Source organism: Musa acuminata, chromosome BXJ3-10 (genome assembly GCF_036884655.1).
Source record: "Musa acuminata AAA Group cultivar baxijiao chromosome BXJ3-10, Cavendish_Baxijiao_AAA, whole genome shotgun sequence".
Lineage (NCBI taxonomy): Eukaryota > Viridiplantae > Streptophyta > Magnoliopsida > Zingiberales > Musaceae > Musa > Musa acuminata.
Genome location: NC_088358.1, coordinates 8,363,561 through 8,386,216, shown reverse-complemented (window position 1 = coordinate 8,386,216; position 22,656 = coordinate 8,363,561). Strand labels below are relative to the sequence as shown.

General features: G+C 41.9%; 2 protein-coding genes across 3 annotated transcripts; both read left to right on the top strand.

Moving 5' to 3' along the window:
• The first annotated feature begins 1,201 nt into the window (after positions 1-1,201).
• On the top strand, positions 1,202-5,074 carry LOC103999836 (small ribosomal subunit protein bS16m/bS16c). 2 transcript variants are annotated; one of them, XM_009421707.3, is made up of 4 exons: positions 1,202-1,342; positions 2,015-2,161; positions 2,390-2,435; positions 4,632-5,074. In XM_009421707.3, exons 2-4 carry the CDS (start codon positions 2,029-2,031, stop codon positions 4,855-4,857), a joined length of 405 nt encoding a protein of 134 aa, XP_009419982.2. In that variant the 5' UTR covers positions 1,202-1,342; positions 2,015-2,028; the 3' UTR covers positions 4,858-5,074. The 2 variants fall into 2 exon arrangements, with proteins under 2 accessions (XP_009419982.2, XP_009419981.2); XM_009421706.3 differs by having other exon boundaries at positions 1,994-2,161.
• Positions 5,075-5,772: 698 nt separating this feature from the next.
• On the top strand, positions 5,773-7,422 carry LOC135650969 (pathogenesis-related thaumatin-like protein 3.5). The gene is made up of 3 exons (XM_065170713.1): positions 5,773-6,285; positions 6,490-6,745; positions 6,961-7,422. Exons 1-3 carry the CDS (start codon positions 5,799-5,801, stop codon positions 7,085-7,087), a joined length of 870 nt encoding a protein of 289 aa, XP_065026785.1. The 5' UTR covers positions 5,773-5,798; the 3' UTR covers positions 7,088-7,422.
• The last annotated feature ends 15,234 nt before the right edge of the window (positions 7,423-22,656 follow it).

Here is a 22,656-nt window from a genome sequence, read left to right as displayed (position 1 = left end):
TGAATACCCCAGTTATTATTGCATGGAAAAGTAAGAACTGCCTTACTTGCTTACTGCTTTTACTATACTTATACTTACGAATGCTTTTAAGTTAAACTCATATTTGCGATATGAGTTTTTATCGAATGAAGTTTTTTAAATCATTGATTTTATCGCTGCATTAATTCACCCACTCTCTTAGTGCTAATTCGATCTTAACAATTAGGAGAGTTCCTCACATCAAAGGCATCTCCTAAGAAATTTTATTTTAATATGAATTTCCTTTGTATCGATCAATATATATCATCAGAATCTAATTAGTTCTATTATATATCTTATCAAATTATAAAAGATCACATAATCTAACAATCTCTTCTAAATCCTATTGACTCTACCGTCCATGTTGTCATTAAATTATCTAGTAGGTCTTTCTCGAACACCACATATAACCGTGCATAAAGTTATGTGGGTGTTGTTTTCCTTCTCCTTTATTGAGATTCCATGCCAACATCTCAATGTCATTGTAAATAATAGCTAAGAATGGCTCCTCTATCATCTTTGTTGACTAATACAAGCTTTCCCTTTCTTTTGCTTCAAAAACAAACAAACAAAATAAAATCTCTGATAGCGACTCACAATTTATCTGGTCAACTCCACAGAGTCTCAAATATGGTTCTGATGTAGGTGTGGTGGTTCCATGATGTAGCTATCAATCGATACATAGATCGATGTGCTCTCAAAGAACCCACTGAATCTATTGGAAAATGTCAATTTTATGTGTGAGAAAGAAATTTATTTGGAATCATAGGACACGAGAACACAGTTTGAAAGTAACATATTTGTCATTATGAATTTTAATATTTAAATATTTTTTAAAATATTAAGATCTTCTGCCTATATCATTGTCATTAACATACATTAGTATGTTAATGAATAACAAATGTTACGTATTCAAGTTTTTAGATTTTACGGATATATATATATATATATATATGTATATATATATATATATCCTCCAAATATTAAAGACTTTCATGGGTGTCACTACCATTAACATTCATCCAAACAGTCCAAGTAAAATAAGCGTCCAACAATACAATTAGGGCTCGAAGTGGTCCGATCCATGGCCCAATCCGTCGATGTGATTGGAGCCCAATTACAACGATTAGTCAAATCCCGATCTGGGTTCGGTACAATTTGGTTCAACCGATCCCGTTTACTGGGTTCGGTCCAACCGATTCATCAAACCCCCCATCAACCACGCTTCCCCCTCCTCCCCAAAAGATAAAAAACGCCGCCCCTGCGAAACCCCTGGAACCCTAGATCAGCGATCCTCTCCCTTCGCGTGCAAAGGCGGTCGACGGTGCGCCTCTCTCTCTCTCTCTCTCTCTCACACACACACACACACACACACACACACAGCTTCTTCTTCCGACCGCCTTGCTTCTTCCCCCGACAGCACCCCACTGCTTCTGCCTCAGACAGCGTCCCCTTCTCTGCTTCCTTCTGAATTCAATAGTAAAATTAATTATTGCTGATAATAGTTAAATTTTGTTAACAATAGGTTTTGAATTTTTTAAAGGATGAAATTTGTCATTGCTAGTATTTTTGGTTGTCACTAATTGGAATTCGATGTTTTGTTGGTGATATCTTGAATATGAAATGATATGGAATTCACATGTTATCTAATCTTTATTTTAATGATTATCTTCCTCCTTAATTCTATTTTTTTTCTGATTGTTAGCCTCGGACGTTTTGGAACCTTGGCACCTTAGGCAACACTGACCTTTGGTTTAAAGTCTAATTTTATTAGGGAACTTCTAGTAATGTTCAATTTATTGGAAATATGATATTAGATACTGTACTTTTTATTGTATCGAGTTCCTTCTTTAGCTATTGAAGTTTTGAGAGACATTACTAACCAAGGTGCCTTACCTTATAAAGCTTTGGCCTCCATCTCCTCTTTGCCTCTAAGCTACGTTGTTTATTTTGCTTACCTGAAATCCTTATTCAGCAATATCTTCTTTGAGATAAGAGAGGAAGAAGAAGATGGTGGTCCGGATCCGGCTGTCAAGGTTTGGGTGCAAGAACAGGCCTTTCTATCGAGTTATGGCTGCCGACAGTCGTTCTAAAAGAGATGGGAGACATCTTGAGGTCTTGGGCTACTATAATCCTTTGCCAGGTATGCCTTATCCTTGTCCCAAAGTCCAATCTTTTGTCATGAATTTCCCATTTCATGATCAGTTTCGCTGTCTCCTCAAGCGTTATATGTTTCTCCTTCGTTTGACTTTGTTTGTGTTTATCTGAATACTGTTCTTAGCTTATCTACCATGCACTAAGACTTCTTTTTTAAAATTTTTGTCATTTGGATTTGTATGTTAACTTATTGGCTGGACGTTTCATTTGACAGGGCAGGATGGTGGCAAGCGAATGGGATTGAACTTTGACCGAGTGAAGTAAGTTAACCTTTGTTTATCCTAATGTGATAGATAATTTATTAAGATGGCTTGTTATCAAGATTTGTCCTTCATTTTCCCTTAAATTGATTTATATGCTCCTTTAAAAAAAAAAACATTTGAAAGCTTCTGGGAAAAAAAAAGATAGTGTGCTTATAGAGTTTGTCAGTTTACTGTGTTATGTGAAATGTTTTGAGGTGGTCTTTTATGTGAATGAACTTAGTATCCATCGTTGGAGGGCTTATTGTCATTATTTGGATGATTGCATCTTCTTAAATGAGGCATAATGTTTGCAATGTGAAATTGCAATACGTTGTTGTTGCTATTTAAACATTGGTGCATGCACTAATCAGGATAATCAACATCTTAAATAATATAGATCTAGTGGACGGAAATGTATGCTTCCAAGAAAAATGTATTATTTTTAGTTAATTTATATAAGTTTTGGAATTAATCTAGAAAGAAGCAAGCGGTATTAAATATGAAGAATTATAAAGATTGTAAAACCCAATGCTTATGTAACCTCTGACTAAAATTTTCTATGCAGTCATAGAAGGTTCATATTCTGAATTTTAAGAATCTTTTAAGATCTAACTTTTATCTTTATCCTACCAATTTAGTTTGCAGTTACTTTCTCCTATAATAAATAAGGAAAGTCTTTGTTACAAAACCATGTAGTAATCACAAGCTGCAGGTTCAGCTGAGATACCTCATCCAATTCTTGAATCAATGGTATATACTCCTAATCCTGTAATCAAATACCTCGTTTTCACATACTTTGATAATCAATTATTTTGATGGTCTTACTTTATAATGCCACATTCGTGAACACGAGATCTATTCTCTCCTTTTTTGGCTCACATGCATCACCTGAGCAACAGCTGAGATCACTAACCTCTAGTTTTTTCAGGGTAAAGTACATAGGTCCACCTTGGTCACTTGTTTTAATGACTGGTAAACTCATTTTCGAATTGACATGTTCATGAACTGAATTTTGGATTAGTTATTTTTTCTTTTGCAAATTATCAATTATAGTAAATATGACTGCTTGTAGATTACAATACATTGCAACTTGTTATTTTTTGTAGAGATTTGTTTTTCATTTAGAACCGTGACAAACACATAGATAACTTCTGCAGTTCCAAGATTGATCATCATTGTATTCTGGATTTAATGCTATTAATTTTGTGAATAGCAAATTGTCTTTGTCAATTTTAAAGATCACAAAAATGAGGATTTGAGCTACTTCAAGATTATTTGTTCGATCTAATGCGGGACTGGTTCTCGTCAAATGTAAAGGTCCATATCTCAGTGCACTTTTGTTTGAGATAGAAAACAACACTTCTGAGACTAGGCAGGGGAAAACTTATTGTTGATATGGTGGATGGTGAAGTTTTTATGAGACTTACAATCTTGTTCTCGTGCACTGTTCATGTGAAGCTTACCTGGAAGTTTAATTGGACTAAGATGTGAGAGCCTTAAAACCCAGTGCTCCTGGATGAGCAATATCATGCTGTCAAGAATAAATCTAGTTCATTTCTTTCATTGGAAGAGAGAGCACTGGAAGTTATACAGAGCATAACTGTTTGGGACGTTGCCTGTAGTGTTTTGTGGCAGTCCTTAATGATCTTTGTGCAGAGAGGAATATCCGGATACGTTTAACACTCTACATACCTGCAGAAAGTTCTTTGCAGAAGCTAGAATAATCATATGTATTATAGATTCAAGCTGGGGGCCACTGATTGATACTATCTACAAGGTCAAAATGTTTCTGGTACCTTTTTGTACAATTTTGAATTAACAGAATGAGAACTATTGGTATTTAGACTGTTATAAAGAAAGTCTACCATCAATCTATAAAAGTAGTGGAAATGTGATTTAGAGACCAGCATAGGGTGTGGAAGTAGATATTATTTTGGATGACTGATGAGTTTTAAGTATAATTTGCATCTCTCATTCAGATGAGTTTAGATAATGTTATATGTTATAAATTTGGAAGACTTGTAATTTAAAATTCCCAGGAACATATTCATTATTCTGATGAATTGTTTGAGATTTTTGATGTGAATCAGTCAAAATGTCTGCGTGAGGTTTATTCATATAATGGGATGTGTAATGCCAAAGCTAGTGCTTTTTTTACTAGAAAAGTGGATCATAACTTCCTACTTATCCTCTCCGTTTTTGGTGGTTGTGTAGGTATTGGTTTTCTGTTGGTGCACAACCATCAGATCCAGTCCAAAGAATCCTCTTTCGTGCAGGGCTCTTGCCACCTCCTCCGATGCTTGCATTGAGTCGTAAAGGCGGGCCACGCGACACCCGACCTATCGATCCAATGAGCGGCCGCTACTTGACTCCCAAAGATCCTGAAACTGATCTTCAACCAGAAGGCAGTGAGGACCAAGAGCGAGAAGCAGCCGATTAGGAAAGCCTATAGTTGATAGTAGTAAATTTGTGTTATGCTGTTTTGGAGTATGATGATCTTGATTATGGTGTCGTCGCTCTGTAGGTTGATATTATGTCATGTTCCTACTGTCTTCATAAACTCATTTTGGTTTACGGCTGGTAAGATGTGCCCACTGGTCTTCTGTAAAACATACTTGACATTAAGTTTGGAAGCTGAATGTGGTCTTGAAAAGTAACTCATGAAGCCTTGTGAGATCAAATTCCTTTCTTGATGACTTACCTATGCAACAGTGGACAATCATTTTTGAGCAGCTTTGTTCTGTCCTAGAAACAACTTTGCACCTATCATTTGTTTATGATGAAAAATCTAATACAAATTTGTGTTCCTTGTTGCCTAACGATGAGATATTCACCTGATTAGATTTTGTTCCTCTTCAGATCTGAAAGGATACCTTTTGCAGCGCAGTGAACAAAAAGAATCAGTGGGTTACTAGCACCTTTTTGGGGTTAGAACTTGATGCTTTGACTCCAAATCCAAGTAGATTAAAGCGAATATGCTCCTTTAACTTTCTTAAAGAATACTATTTGATAATGGAACTCTTTATAACCAAATCCATAGATGATCTAAAATGTAGTGAGATTCAAATCCAAACACTGTTGGTAATAGATGTAATTTAATTTCGATTAACTAAAGGATACATATGGATAGCCCCATTCTTCTTTGTCTTCCAATGGTCCATAAGGTATTGCTTCCCAGTGAGGCCACCCAAATCAGGCAACATACTAAACTTTCACCCCCTATCATGTGCCAAAGGATCACCTAAAGCAACCTCAAAAAGCCTTGGGGTGTCACCCTCCATTCCTCCTACCTTCAAACAACCTGCCTCGCAACGTTTAAAACTTCTTCCATCCCCCTCCCGATGCCTCTCCCTTTGCTTCTTCACCTCGTAGCACCAACCCATGGAAGCGTCGGCCACCTCCAACGTGTTGGCCTTTGTGCCAATATTAGCTCTTCTTTTCAGGATTTCGGATGGTTGCACCTTCACCGTATCCAACAACTGTCCCCACCCGATCTGGCCCGGGACGTTGGCCGGGGCCGGCACACCCCAGCTCCCGACGACCGGCTTCCGGCTCGATTCCGGGCAGACTGCTCGGATACGAGCGCCACCCGGGTGGTCAGGCCGGATATGGGCTCGAACAGGATGCAACTTCGACACCAACGGAGCCGGCACGTGCCAAACCGGAGACTGCGGCGGACGGATGGAGTGTGGAGGCATTGGGGCTCTACCGCCGGTGACATTGTTTGAGATCACCCTCGGCAAAGGCCTGGACGAGGATTACTACGACGTGAGTCTCGTGGACGGATACAACTTGCCTGTCGTCGCGGCACCGAGGGTGCTACACGGAGGTTGTAACGCGACCGGATGTTTAGCAGATCTCAACCGTGGTAAAAAGCCAATGCTTATTTCCATTATCTTACAGTCGAAACCTGCAAGTGATCATCATATCAGAATCACGAAAGCACCACAAATTCAACAACAACAAAAAAAAGCTACCACTAAGGCTAGATCGTAGCATATGGCATGAAAAGGAAGAAACTATGGTCGTAACAAAAAAGAGAGAATTTATGTGCATTCCTTCCTGTGCTCAGGTTGTCCCAAGGAGCTTCGGGTGGACGGTGGCGGTGGGGTGGTGGCATGCAGGAGTGCTTGTGAGGCATTCGGGCTGGATGAGTACTGCTGCAGCGGGGAGTATGCTAACCCCTCCTCCTGTAAACCATCTTTCTATTCAACCATCTTCAAGGCTGCCTGCCCAAGAGCATATAGCTACGCATTTGATGATGGCACAAGCACCTTCACCTGCAACGCCTATGATTACACCATTGTCTTCTGCGCCAATGTCAACAGGTCATCTCTCATCCAAGCAAAAACATGATCCAGTTTGTCAGTTGGGACTCTCCAAAGTTTGTCCCGATGATATATATATATATATATATATATATATATATATATATATATATATATATATTGTGAACGATTTGCTCCTTTCTAACTGCCACCCTCGACATCATTCCTCATAAATCAATCTCTGAAAGTGTCTTAAATCTATATACCATATACAGGATGAGGAGCTCACACAATTATTCTAAGGGTCAACCTACTGGTGACGAACCTGCGGATACGCCATCCTCTGCGAACAACCTTCCTTTTCATCTATGCTTCCTCCTCCTGTTCATTCTGTTCTTCTAGGGTAGCTGAAGAGATCTATGAACACAAGCTGGATCGATATCATGACAGCTCAAAGAGGCAGGCCAGGCCAAACTAAAGTTGACATAAACTCGTGCAAGGATCTTTGCCATGCGGAGTTCATCACACGTCGTGACCTAGTTGATCTCTATCGACCACACTTTCGACAGTCTCAATCAAGGAGCCAGTGGTGTGCAAAAAAGTTAGAGATGTAGATCTCAATATGATCTCTTGGGAGGAGATCGTAACGAGCTTCCATGGTGATTGCGTCTTAAGAACTCATTACGCTTGACAACAAATGGTACTAAAATATTATTAAATCCTCAAAATAACCAGCATGTACTCTCGATCATCCAACAAATTTCATGCATGTATCTATCTTTGTCTCCTTTCTTGGAGGGTCTTCAACATATTTCACCGTCTCAATCAGCAATCAAATCTCATCAGTTTGGGGACTACATTATATATAGCAGATATATTTATAAGAAATTTTTAATATAGCAATAAGGTGGTATAAGATTTCAAATAAAATATAGACTAAAATTTTGTTAAGATCATTTAGTCTCATATTAGTTGAAGAGTACAGGAACCAAGGACTAATAAATCCGCTAGATCTCTCTTATTTTTAAAAATATCTTTTAGAACTCATATATTTTAAAAGGATAAAACTGTACGGGTACACGTGTAACATGATAAACAAAAGCCAACAATTCAATAAACCTAACCACTGTCAAATGATTAATTTTAAGTTTTGAATTAGAAATTTTAAATTATTTTTAATTAAAAATAATAAAAAATTAACTATTCGAATTGGAATGAGTTCGGTTCAATTTTGATTTTTGATTTCAGAAAATTAAAAACCTTAAATCTGCCTCTTTGCTACTATTAAAGGGTACAAATGGATGTGTTTTGAAGATAACAACCATATGCCAGAAATAGGAAAAAGGAAGAATCTAACTCTCCTAGCAAAATGGTGAGGAATAAATGAAAATCAATAGAATGCTCTAGTAATAACATGGATTTTAAAATGATACAATTAAATGTGAAACTAGAAAAAAAAGGTTAGAAATATGTCAGTGTAAATTTTGATTGCCCAAACTAGAAACTGATTCGGATCCAATCAAATTCCTGTACGAGCCAGTTGTAAGTTGAAATTCTCCAAATTAACTATCCAAACTCTACAAAAACAAAGTTGTAAGGTGTAAATTTTCGTCTATATCTATCTGATGCTTAAGTTAATAATCTAATTAGACAAGTCAAACCGGAATTGTTCTCTATCTCTTGAGTGTACCTATATGACTAGTGAGAGCCTCAGGGGTCGATATCGAGCTGTTATATCTGTTGGTTATATTGGTCAAAATCATCATTAACCAGTGCTAATATATCTATTTATGATATATTTGTTCGATAATGGATGCATGAAAATTATCTTTATTCTTTTTTTAGTCAGAGTACAATGGTGTGAGACTAAGATAATGTAAAAAGGTCACTTAAATGACTCTTACATGTGGATTAGGTGACTCGACTAACGTGAAGATGAGGTATAGAGCATAAAACAATAATATTGATGCATAAGTGTTGATGGATCCGTCACCTCAATTTTACCGCAACAAAATAAGAAATGGCCAAACAATCAAAGAAATTAGTGTTCAAGTAAAATGCTTCGGCCAAAATGTCAAGTAGCCGTATATTAAGATATCAACAGTAGCTTGAAGTAAGAGGGGCTATCATGTCACGTTGGACCTCATATGTTTGGCTGGACGACTGATAACTGAGAGATTTCATAATCGAGAGATTTCCTAAACTTCAAAGCAGATGAGATTTTCTCTAATAAACAAGAGATTTTCTTAACCGGAGGCAATCTCTCTGCTTAGTTAAAGAAATGTTATCTTTTAATAGACTTCATATGAAACTAATTGAAATATATTTTTTTTTTATTATCTCATTTTTTTATGGTATCAGAGCATAAATTGTGAAGAGTCATCACTACTATTGCAGCACCCCCATCGAGTCGATGTCGAGAAAAATTCTTACTGTCTGACAGCACATCGCTGTCAAATTTCTCCTCATCTATGGTAGTCCCCCTTTCCATATCCTAGGCGGATCTGCACCCCCTCCCACTTCTCCGATGACCATCGACATTCGGATGGCCCTGTCCTACGTCTGCTCCATCGCGGCCCACACAGGTCTCGCCGTTGGCGACGTCGCTGCTTCCGATCTGAAGCCCATCGCCGAGGAGACGACGCTTTTGATTTCTGTCGCAGAATCGATCGAGGGTCCTGTCGTCTTTGGGACCAGCCTAGGGAGTGGAGATGTCTGACTACGTCCATCCCTCCCCAGTCATTACTCTCTGAACTACATCGATTGCAGTTCTTCTTCTTCAACAATCCTCCTCCAGAACGAAGGAACTGGGACAAGCACCGGTCCTTGACCACCGCCCATGACGACAGCTTCCCTGCTTCCAGAAACGACCATGGCTACCGCACCAAGTTCCAAGCCTACAGTGCAGCGTCAAGCATTTGTTGGGCCCAGTCAATGCATTTGGTGACTTTACATCGTAGGGAGCATGCACTCTTGGTTCCTCCTTACTGCAAAAATTTTTTATTCTTCCTCTCTCCTTACTACAGAAGTACCAACACTTATTCATTTTTATTTTTCTTCCTCCTTACTGTAGAACTTTTTGATTCTTTCTGCTTTTTTTTATTTTTCTTCCTCTTTACTGTATAAGTACCGATAGTACCTTTTTTATTTTTATTTTTATTCTTGTCATTGTTACATACTTCTACTTGCTCCCTCATAGTAGTCCATATCTTCCATATGTCTTCATCATCTGTCTCTGTTGCTCCACTTACTATTCCCATAAGGAATCATGATACTTTCCCACATATATGTTTTATTTCCATAAATGTAGCAACCCTTGTTGGGAAATCATGGGGGCGACATCACATGCGCAGCGGAAGAACAAGAAAACAAAATCCTCGATTCCCAAAAAGATGTTCGTCGGCGCGCGAAGATTGGTGCGCAAAAATCCGCGAAACATGAAACTGCGTATAGAGTAGATCGTGTTACCTAGGGAGATCGTATATCCCTGTTTCCTTGCAGATCCTTAGGAGAGGGTAAAGGAGGTCAAGCGTCCTCCTCTCTAGCGGTGATCCACACAGCAGGGTTGCGACGACGCTCCTCAAAAACTCCAGGCCTGATCTGAGGTGGAGAGGAAGAGGAGAATAGGAAAGGCAAGTAAAGGCTCTAGCCTATGAGGCTCTGAATCCCTCCTATTTATAGAGGTCCCCTGTCAAACCCTAATGGGTCCTCCCCTAGTGGGTATTGGATCTGCATCCAATAAGACAAGGGCTCCGTCGGATATCTCATATCTGAACCTCTACTCATCGCAATGCCTACCATATGTGTGTGATCCTCTAGGCCCAATATCGAGCTGGCCGTGAGTCATACCTATCAGAACTCCTTCTAACTCAGTGAATTATTTCTCTGTAATAATTCACTTGACTCATCGACTACGGAAGTACTAGGCCACTACGCCGTAGTCCCCAGACGATACAGGGGAATCCAATCCATTGGACCTGTCTATCCTCAGTTATCGTGTACTTATAATCTCTCATCCATCTAATATCCCAGAGACCGTATATTGAGCATGGTGTTGTCAGACCCATACGGTTTCTACTCGAGTCTCGCTCTAATCAGATTCTCCCGGAGAACTCTTTCTCTCTCAACCCGAATGACCCTGGCCAGGGATTTGTCTGAGCAAGAACACATGGGATATTCCTCTCATGACACCGAGAGTGGATGATCCTCTATCGACACTCAATAGCCCTCGTAAGGTCGACTACCACTCCCAATGACCAGCTGTACTAGATCTGGGACAGCCAAACCTATAAGTCTGGTATCAAAGAGTGGAGCACTCATACAAGACATCCTTGGTGTCTCAAGTCTAAGGACCAGATACACCACTAGGACTACGGAATCGCTGTCTGACAATAAGGCATCATTAACCATCCAGCATTCCGTAAGCGGAGCAATCAGTGAACTCATTCTCCAATGAGCACCTGTACTGTATCCCTAGTGTCCCTACACGAGCAGCTATGAGACCAGCTGCATCCATCATATGGACGGGTATACAGCACACCAGTCTGTCCAGTTATCATGATATCCCTCTCGAGTAACCTATGACCGGGATTATTTAGGATATGTGTTTAAAGGTGAATCGATCTCATTATCGTGATCTCATCACGATCCGATTCCCATTGCACAAATCCAAGGACATCACAATATATATATGCATTTATGCAATAGTTATAAAGTGATATACGTCAAAATATAATAAGCAAAAAGATTCTGTATCAAGTCACACGTGCCATCACTCACGTGATTGGCTTGCCGGGCACCTATGACTAGCAATCTCCCACTTGACCTAAAGCCAATCACCTATGTGTCTGATCCCCATCAGACCCTTGTGACGCTCAAAGACAATCTGAGACAATGGCTTTGTCAGTGGATCTACAATGTTATCTTCGGATGGAACTCTTTCCACTGCTACATCTCCTCGGGTTACGATCTCTTTGATAAGTTGGAACCTCCTCAGAACACTTCTGATGAGACCCAGGTTCCCTTATTTGAGTAATCGCCCCGTTGTTGTCACAATATAAGGAGATCGGCTCCTCGCTACCCAGCACGACTCCCAAATCTGTGATGAACTTCTTCACCCAGACTCCCTCCTTTGCTGCATCTGATGCAGCAATATACTCTGCCTCTGTGGTCGAGTCAGCAGTGGTATCTTGCTTGGAACTCTTCCAGCACACTGCTCCTCCATTCAAGGTGTACACATACCCTGAATTCGACTTGCTATCATCGACATCAGACTAAAAACTTGAGTCAGTGTAGCCTTCAACCTTAAGGCTATTACCTCCATATACTAGTAAAAGATCCTTAGTCCTTCTCAAGTACTTAGGGATACACTTTACTGCTTTCCAATGCTCCAAGCCTGGATCCGACTGATACCTGCTCGTGACACTCAGAGCATGTGCTATATCAGGCCTAGTACATAGCATGGCATACATGATAGACCCTATTGCTGAGGCATAAGGTATCATATCAATGTTTGCCCTTTCTTAGAATTTTCAATGCCAAACATTTTGACAATGGTTTCTATGTACCTAGACTGGGACAAGCCAAGCATCCTCTTGGATCTATCTCTATAGATTCTAATCCCCAAGATATAGGATGCTTCCCCTAAGTCCTTCATGGAGAAGTGTCTAGATAACCAAGACTTTACCGTGGATAGCATTCCTACGTCATTCCCAATGATCAGGATGTCATCCACATATAACACCAAAAAGGTGATAGCGCTCCCACTTACCTTTCTGTATACACAAGGCTCATCTTCGTTCTTAACGAAGTCATAAGATCTGATTGCCTCATCAAATCTTATGTTCCAACTTCGGGAAGCTTGCTTTAGTCCATAAATGGATCTAAGCAACCTACACACCTTATCTGGGCAGTTTTTGGACATGAATCCCTCAGGTTGCATCATATACACCTCCTCCTCGAGGTTCCCATTGAGGAATGCGGTTTTCACATCCATCTGCCAGATCTCATAATCATAGTGTGCTGCAATAGCCAATAGAATTCTGATGGATTTTAGCATTGCTACGGGTGAGAAGGTTTCGTCATAATCAACACCTTGCCTTTGACGATACCCCTTAGCCACTAGCCTTGCTTTATAAGTCTCTACCTTTCCATCTACTCCGATCTTTTTCTTAAAGATCCACTTGCAACCGATGGGTACAATACCTTTGGGCGCATCAACTAGGTTCCAAACCTTGTTGGAGTACATAGAATCCATCTCAGAATTCATGGCTTCTTGCCACTTCCCAGAGTCTATACTCATAATAGCCTCCTCGTAGGTCTGAGGATCAATATCCTCTACATCCTCTCCTCTAATATGTCCCACATATCTCTCAGGAGGATGGGATACTCTATCAGACCTGCGTAAAGTTGAAAATTGTGTATTAGGTACCTGAATAAACTCGGGCTGTAGAGTGGTGCTTGAGCTTGGTTCTCCAACCTCGCTCAACTCTATCATTCTCCCACTGTCTCCGCCAAGAATGTGTTCTTTCTCAAGGAACACTGCTCTCTTAGCTACAAAGACCTTTTGGTCCTCGAGATGATAGAAATAATACCCACAAGTTTCCTTGGGGTATCCCACAAATTTACATCGCTATGTCCTTGATTCTAACTTATCGGGGTTGTGTCTTTTAACATGGGCAGGGCAGCCCCAAATCTTAACAACCTTAAGATCAGGCTTCTTCCCTTTCCATATCTCATATGGTGTACACACTACCGACTTAGTTGGAACTCTGTTCAGAAGGTAAGCTATGGTCTCTAGGGCATATCCCTAGAATAAGATGGGTAGGTCAGCGAAACTCATCATGGACCGTACCATATCTAATAACGTACGATTTCTCCTTTCAGAGACACCATTGAGCTGAGGTGTATAAGAAGGTGTCCATTGGGATAATATCCCATGGTCCTTGAGGAACTGAGTAAACTCTGTACTTAAGTACTCACCTCCTCGATCTGATCGAAGAGTTTTGATACTCTTTCCAGTCTGGTTCTCCACCTCATTCTTATACTCTCTGAATTTCTCAAAGGCCTTGGACTTGTACTTCATTAAGTACACATATCCATACCTTGAGAAATCATCAGTAAATGTAATGAAGTAGGAGTAACCTCCAATGGCATGAGTTGACATGGGTCCACATACATCACTATGTATGAGTTCCAACAACTCAGTGGCTCTCTCTCCAGTTCCACTAAATGGAGAGTTGGTCAATTTTCCACGAATGCAAGGTTCACAAGTTACATATGACACGTAGTCAAATGGATCTAGATATCCATCATTTAGTAACTTTTGAATCATTCTCTCATGGATATGACCTAGCCTACAATGCCACAGGTATGCACTGTTCACCTCATCTCGTTTCCTCTTAGACACATTTACATTCATGATATGTGGAGTAGTGTCTAACATAAATAAACTATTATGCAATGTTCCTTTCGTGATGATCTTATCATCTAATAATATCGAACAACCATTGTTCTCAAAAACAAATTTATATCCACTAACTATTAAACATGAAATGGAGATAATATTTTTGATAATAGAAGGAACAAAATAACATGCATCTAATGCAATAAAAGCTCCATTAGGCAGATGTAGGGAGACCTCGCCAACAGCTAGTACAGCAACTTTTGCTATATTACCCATCTTGAGGTCCATCTCGCCTCTCTCTAGTCTCCTAGGCCTTGCCAGAACCTGTAACGAATTGCATATATGATAAGCACTACCGGTATCCAATACCCATGTGTTATCATAAGAGTCTGACAAATGGAGACTGATCATGAATGTACCTGAAGCTTCATCAAGCTTTTGTTTCGCCCTTTCTACAAGGTACTCTTTGCAGTTCCTCTTCCAGTGCCCATCTTTACCACAGTGGAAGCATTGGCCTTTGTCATTTACTAGGTCTTTCTTAGCAACCTTTGCTTTACCTGGTCTGCCCTTGCCCTTGCCCTTCTTAAGGGACCTTTCTATTTTCCTTTTCTTTTTTGTCTCACTAGTGTAGAGAACTGGCTTCTCTTTCTTAATAGTACTCTCTGCCTCCCTCAACATATTGAGGAGCTCTGGGAGAGTCACCTCAAGCTTGTTCATATTAAAATTCATTATGAACTGTGAAAAGGAATCTGGTAGGGACTGAAGCACAATGTCCACACACAAGTTATCCTCTAGGACCATTCCTAGTCCTGTGAGTTTCTCTATCCACTCAATCATCTTTAGGACATAGTTCTGAACCGGTGTCCCCTCAGTCATCCTAGTGCGGAAAAGACTCTTGGATATCTCATATCGTTGAGTCCTTCCCTGTTCCTCAAACAATTTGTGAACATGTAGGAGAATGGATCTGGCATCCATCTTTTCATGTTGTCTCTATAACTCAGGAGACATAGAGCCTAACATATAGCACTGAGCAAGAGTGGAGTCATCAATGTACTTCACGTAGCGAGCGATCTCATCCTTGTTTGCCCCTTCTTCGGGCGCAAGCATCACTGTATCAAGGACGTACACGATTTCCTCCGCTGTGAGAACAATTCTCAAGTTACGGAGCCAATCCGTATAATTTGGACCAGTGAGGCGGTTGACATCAAGTATGTCACGTAAGGGATTTGAAATCGACATTTTCTGAAAATAAAGATGTAACAGAAATGAATAACATGCAGATTTTGCAAGAAATAAACTATCAAGATATGGACTTCTATCTTAATATGCTCCCACTATTTTACTAACGAGTCACGCGACACCCTCAGCACGTGAAACGGAAGTCTCCGGCAGACTTCTAGTGGGGATCAGGATCCAATCAGCGTCTTAGTGTAACCTCGAGGGACTCGACCAATCACACTAAGCCTAAAAGGTAGGCAACTCTTGCCGATCACAACTCCTTGTGATTCCCGTCCTGTTCGGCCTCCGAATCACCATGGCCTCTAGGGACTCGACCAACCATGATGCTCGGTTAAGTCAACACCTTTGTTACAAGATGAGTCTGATTTGATGATATACCCTCGAGGGACTCGACCAAGTATACCATACCCTCAGGTCACCGGTGACATCTCTATGTCGTAAGCAAGATAGCGAATCGCGATATAGGTGAGTCTCGAGGGACTCGACTAACTCAACCTACACCGGGAATCGATTCCTACTCATAACGATGGAAGGCCACGTGGGTCAATCTAATTGCCTCACGTTTACCGACTTAATATTATCAAGAGATGTTTCTAAGATTTGGTCTCCTAATATGACATGTCACACATATATATATTTAATATATATCTACATCGCATGCAAATATATACTTATCTAGTATATGTATAATCAATTACACCAGATGATCATGGACCACAACCTAATGTGATTAGGCCCGAGCTAGTAGGCCTAATCACTCACATCAAGATCTATATGTGCAACGGTGCATCTCCATGCCCTGTGATCAACCATCTCGTCCTCATCGGTTCCGTCGACATCTTGATGCATCTTCATGCATCGCGATCGTCCGTCTCGTGGGTCCCGCTATCGCATCCACGCTCCCGCTGTGCCTCCTCATGTGATTACAACTTAATTATAGGCACGCAGGCCCGACAATAAACGAGAAATATAATGGAGGCTCGTAGACCTCAATAATAATAATCACAAGTACACACATCACACGGTCCATGATCATCCGTCCACATATCATACATAATATGTATAAATAATCATCATCATGTAGGACTACTAGATAATAATAAAAATAATAATCAACTAAACCTTTTAATTAATTAATATTTTCTGAAATCAGGGACATGTAGGGAATTTCTGAATTTATAGGGGTATTTTCATAATTTGGAAAAAGATAGAAACTGGAATTTCTCAAATTCCGAGGGGCAAAACTGTCTTTTGCCCAGAAAACCCTAATGCCCTTTCCCCCTTTCGCTGGTGCCGCCGCCGCCACCCTGCCGGCGGCGGCCTGTGCGGCGAATGAGGGCACTGCCCTCGCCTGCAGGCGGCACGCCCGCTGGCGGCGATGCCGCTGCGGGTGGGCGCCCCCTTCGGGCGCCGCTGCCTCCGCAGGCGGTGCTGTCCCGCCGGGCGGCCGCCCCTATGGGGGGGGTTTCGCCCGCGGGAGCAGCGGCAGGCGCTGCTTCCTTGCGGCGGCTCGCGCCGCTGCCCTGCGGCGCCTCTGCCCGTGGGCTGCCAGCCCCGCCGACAGCAAGCCTGCTGCAAGCAGGCCGCCGGCCGACTGCTGCAGACGCAGCCCCTGTGCTGTCCGCCTTCGGCTGCGCTTCACGCACGCAGATCGAGGGCAGCAACTGTTGCTGCCCTTTCTCGCTTTTGCGTCAACGATTTTGACGTCAAAATTCTTCCTAAACACAACACACACAGTTCAAAACCAATCATTCACACGAACAACCTGGCTCTGATACCACTGTTGGGAAATCATGGGGGCGACATCACATGCGCAGCGGAAGAACAAGAAAACAAAATCCCCGATTCCCAAAAAGATGTTCGTCGTCGAGCGAAGATTGGTGTGCAAAAATCCACGAAACATGAAACTGCGTATAGAGTAGATTGTGTTACTTAGGGAGATCGTATATCCCTGTTTCCTTGTAGATCCTTAGGAGAGGGTAAAGGAGGTCAAGCGTCCTCCTCTCTAGCGGTGATCCACACAGTAGGGTTGCGACGACGCTCCTCAAAAACTCCAGGCCTGATCTGAGGTGGATAGGAAGAGGAGAATAGGAAAGGCAAGCAAAGGCTCTAGCCTATGAGACTCTGAATCCCTCCTATTTATAGAGGTCCCCTGTCAAACCCTAATGGGTCCTCCCCTAGTGGGTATTGGATCTGCATCCAATAAGACAAGGGCTCCGTCGGATATCTCATATCTGAACCTCTATTCATCGCAATGCCTACCATATGTGTGTGACCCTCTAGGCCCAATATCGAGCTGGCCGTGAGTCATACCTGTCAGAACTCCTTCTAACTCAGTGAATTATTATCTCTGTAATAATTCACTTGACTCATCGACTACGGACGTACTAGGCCACTACGCCGTAGTCCCCAGATGATACAGGGGAATCTAATCCATTGGACCTATCTGTCCTCAGTTACCGTATACCTATAGTCCCTCATCCATCTAATATCCCAGAGACCGTATATCGAGCATGGTGCTGTCAGACCCATACGGTTTCTACTCGAGTCTCGCTCTAATCGGATTCTCCCGGAGAACTCTTTCTCTCTCAACCCGAATGACCCTGGCCAGGGATTTGTCTGAGCAAGAACACATGGGATATTCCTCTCATGACGTCGAGAGTGGATGATCCTCTATCGACACTCAATAGCCCTCGTAAGGTCGACTACCACTCCCAATGACCAGCTGTACTAGATCTGGGACAACCAAACCTATAAGTCTGGTATCAAAGAGTGGAGCACTCATACAGGACATCCTTGGTGTCTCAAGTCTAAGGACCAGATACACCATTAGGACTACGGAATCGCTGTCTGACAATAAGGCATCATTAACCATCCAGCATTCCGTAAGCGGATCAATCAGTGAACTCATTCTCCAATGAGCACCTGTACTGTATCCCTAGTGTCCCTACACGAGCAGCTATGAGACCAGTTGCATCCATCATATGGACGGGTATACAGCACACCAATCTGTCCGGTTATCACGATATCCCTCTCGAGTAACCTATGACCGGGATTATTTAGGATATGTGTTTAAAGGTGAATCGATCTCATTATCGTGATCTCATCACGATCCGATTCCCATTGCACAAATCCAAGGACATCACAATATATATATGCATTTATGCAATAGTTATAAAGTGATATACGCCAAAATATAATAAGCAAAAAGATTCTGTATCAAGTCACACGTGCCATCACTCACGTGATTGGCTTGCCGGGCACCTATGACTAGCAACCCTCATCCCCTTCAAATTATCCAAAAGTGGCAACTACGCATCCTGGCGTGCTCAATTTTCTAATATTCTATTTGGCTATGACCTTCTAGGCTATGTCGATGGCTCTTTTCGTTATCCACCAGTGATGATCAACATCCCAAGAGCATCCAGTCCAGTATCAAATCCGGACCACAAATTATGGTTACGCTAGGATCATCTCATTCATCAAGCAATTCAAGCTTCAATCGCTGGATCCCTCGCCCCACTCATATCTTCGTGTGACACTATTGCCGAAGCCTGGTGCAAGTTGCAAATCACCTTGGCAAATCGTTCATGAACTCATATGCTTAGTCTCCTATCTGAACTTATGAAACCAAATAAGAGGGAAGTATTGTTACTAATTATCTGCACAACATAAAGATTATTATCGATAACTTGGCCTTGATAGGTCATTCCTTCAGTGATAAAGAAGTTACTGTTCATATCCTCAACGGCCTAGGAGACGAGTACAAGGAACTAGTGGTAGCAATACGGGCACGTGATTCATTAATGTAGTTCGAAGAACTTTACGACAAGCTGACTGATTTTGAGATATCTCAAGCGTGAGGACAAATTGTTAGGACCATCCATCATGGCTCAAGTCAATCAAAAATCCACAAGGAGGGGCTATTAATATAACAAGACTATCAACAAAGGTTTGACCAAGATACCTTCTAAACCTTTAAGCTCCAACCAAACTCCTCCTCCATATCATTAACATTTCAATCATGACAACCAAGGTGGCTACTTTAATTATCACTAGGGCACCCTCAACACATAAATCAACGAAGAGTTGTTTGCCAATTATGTGATAAAGTCGGTCACTCTGCAATGGTCTGTCGATCTTGACCCCGACTTCCTGCACAATCACATTGGCCTCAAGCAAATCTCACGACTACTCCAAATACTACTGATCATAATTGGATCGTAGACTCTGGCGCATCCCACCACATTACATCTGATCTACATAACTTGTCAATCCATAACAACTATAGTGGACATGATGACATCATCATCGGTGATGGTAAAGGACTTCCTGTTACTCATACTGGTTCCACAATGGTTAATTCACCTACCACAACTTTTACACTTGGTGCACCTCACATTAAACGTAATCTTATTTCTGTTTCTCAATTTTGCAAATAAAATAACACCTCTATTGAATTCTTTCCTAACTCTTTTCTTATCAAGGATTTGAACATGGGGGCATCCTTGGTCCAAAGTCAGAGTAAGGATAATGTTTATGAATGGCCGTCCGTTCCATAACTCAAACAGCCCACTGTTTACTCCTCAATGGTAGCTCCAATCGATGTGTGGCATCGTCGTCTCGGCTTTTATTGTGATGCTTGTCTTAGTAATAAAAGTCATAGACTCCCTTTCGGTTCTTCCTCCGTATCATGTTCTACACCATTTGAAATTATTTATACTGATGTTTGGGGTCCTGTTCCCGTCACTTCTTTTGATAAATTTAGATTTTATGTCATTTTTGTAGACTATTTTACTAAGTACATATAGATTTATCCTCTCCGTCATAACTCAGAAGTTTTAATAATTTTTACCAACTTTAAAAAACTGGTTGAAAACTTCTTTCAATCTATAATTAAAACAATCTACTCTGATGGTGGGGGCAAATATCAAGCTCTCACATCCTACCTCTCGACCTGTGGTATCTAACACCTTAAGTCACCCTCACACACTCCTCAACTAGTTGGCTTTGCTGAATGCAAACATCGACATATTGTAGAAATTGGTCTCACGCTTCTACATCAAGCCTCCATGCCAGCAACCTTTTGGTCTGTAGCCTTTCAAACTACCATCTATTTTATTAATCATCTGCCCACTCTAGTTCTTCAATACCAGTCTCCATTTGAAAAACTATTTTCTAAATCCTCAAACCTTCAAAAACTTAGAATATTTGGTTGTTTATGTTATCCGTGGCTACGTCCCTATGCCCCACACAAGATAGCACCAAGATCTAAATCTTGTATCTTCATAGGATATTCTCTTGAATATAATGTCTTTCGATGCTACGAACCAACAACTCAAAAAGTCTTTATTCCACGTCATGTTGTTTTTGTGGAGTCTACCTTTCCATTTCAAAACCACGAGTCTTCTACCATGCCGGCCACTCCAACAAATATACATCACTGGAGTATACCATCGATCCCCTCAAACGAAACTCTTCCCACACCATCCAGTCTTTTTCTTAAAGATCCACACTCCTTTGTTCTCCCGGTTCAACAGCTTCCCACTATTGAATCTCGTATTTTGATGATGAAACCACTTGATATATGTTTATGATTTAATCTGCGTTTTGAGTGACGCAGGATGCTTCGATCAGGATGAGACAATTAAAGCAGGAAAATCATGTTGTGCCGGAGGAACATGTCAGAAGATTGGACGTCGGGCCGGTGGATCGATCGACGTATCGGCAGAAGGCTTCGGGCCGTGGACTCGGGCATCGAGCCAAGAAGAGCGAGTATTGTGCCAAGGATATCAGAATTGCGGAGTCAATTGTCCGATTGGGCAATAGGCTGTAGGAGAGGACGATGCGCCGAAGAATCGGACGAAGCGTCGAGGGACCAATGACATGCCGGACAACTTGGTTAATTGCTTATGATTAATTGTCTCGATCGAAGTTTTGTTTTAAGTGTGCAAGATTAACTACGATGGAAGAAAGACATGTAGCAGGAGTTGCGCCGGAGTCATGACAATGATCACGTTCGGAGTTCGAGAGTTCGACGGAAGTTCGGACGGTCGTCGGAGGTTCTGCGGGAACAAATCCGAGAAGTCCATTAGCTTGCCAAAGAAGCTCGTCGGAACTCGCCAAGTGGATCGTCGCAAGTCCAGGAGTTTGCCGGAAGTCCGCAGGAGCATCACCGAGGGTTCATCGGATGATCGACGGAAGTTCGCCGGAAACTCGCCGGAAGAAGCGATTGACGCACCGGAGCAAGCTGCAGAAATTGTCTTAGGATTTATCGTAGTTAGCACAATGATTAAGTTAGAAATGGGAGGTGATCCCATTAGCTTAATCTTGGGGCAATTGGGCCCCTGAAAAACCCAAATTGGGCCGAATGGATCAACCCATTCGGACCCTGATTGTTGTGGGAGGTGCAACCGCCCAAGCCAAGAGGTGGCACCGCCTGGGCTAAGTCTCCCAGGGAGACTGGGCGGTGCAACCGCCCCAGCCAGGAGGTGGCACCGCCTGGGGCTCAGTCTCCGAGCGAGACTGGGCGGTGCAACCTCCCCTGACAGGAGGTGGCACCGCCTGAGCTCAGTCTTCGAGCTCTGCCAGGCGGTGCAACCGCCCCAGTCAGGAGGTGCAACCGCTTGAGCTCGGTCTTCGAGCTCTAGCAGAGAGGTGCAGCCGCCCCTAATAGAGGTGGCACTGCCTAGAGGCTCAGTCTTCGAGCTCTGCTAGGGGGTGCAACCGCCCTAGTCAGGAGGTGCAACCGCCTGATCCCGGAATTTTGGGAATTGACAGTTTTGAGCTCCAAATTTAAACTGGGTTGGGGCCTATAAATACCCCACCCATTCAGCACTGAAAGGAAGCAACTTACACTCGAAATCTTGATCCTTTTCTGTGATTCTTAGAGCTCAAAATTGTTGTAAAGGCCAAAAGTTCTCCTCCCTCTGTTCTTCAAAGTTTTGAGTTGTAAAGAGAGGAGAGAAAATTTCTGTAAGGGTTGTCTCCTAAGCCCGTCAAAAGGAGTGATACTGTAAAAGGGTGGTTGGCCTTCGCCTATTGAAGGAAGGCCTCTAGTTGACGTCGGTGACCTCGTCGGTGGAGGAAGCCAAAAGTGGAGTAGGTCAAGATTGACCGAACCACTCTAAATTTCAGTTTGCATTTACTTTGAGCATTTTATCTTTACTGCAAACCTCCTAAATAGCTACTGCCTTCTGCGCTTTTACGAACGAGTTTCTAAGTTCAGAGCTTTCCGAATCTGCGTTTAAACGTAAATCGGCATTTTCGTACGATCATTACATTTCAGTTTACGTTTACGTTTTGATTTCAATCATAACTGCAAACT

Coding starts and splice junctions, on each gene's coding strand:
- LOC103999836 (XM_009421707.3), top strand. CDS start 2,029: ATGGTGGTCCGGATCCGGCTGTCAAGGTTTGGGTGCAAGAACAGGCCT. Junction 2,162..2,389: donor CTACTATAATCCTTTGCCAG/GTATGCCTTATC, acceptor TTCATTTGACAG/GGCAGGATGGTGGCAAGCGA. Junction 2,436..4,631: donor TTGAACTTTGACCGAGTGAA/GTAAGTTAACCT, acceptor GTGGTTGTGTAG/GTATTGGTTTTCTGTTGGTG.
- LOC135650969 (XM_065170713.1), top strand. CDS start 5,799: ATGGAAGCGTCGGCCACCTCCAACGTGTTGGCCTTTGTGCCAATATTA. Junction 6,286..6,489: donor TTTAGCAGATCTCAACCGTG/GTAAAAAGCCAA, acceptor TCCTGTGCTCAG/GTTGTCCCAAGGAGCTTCGG. Junction 6,746..6,960: donor TTCTGCGCCAATGTCAACAG/GTCATCTCTCAT, acceptor TACCATATACAG/GATGAGGAGCTCACACAATT.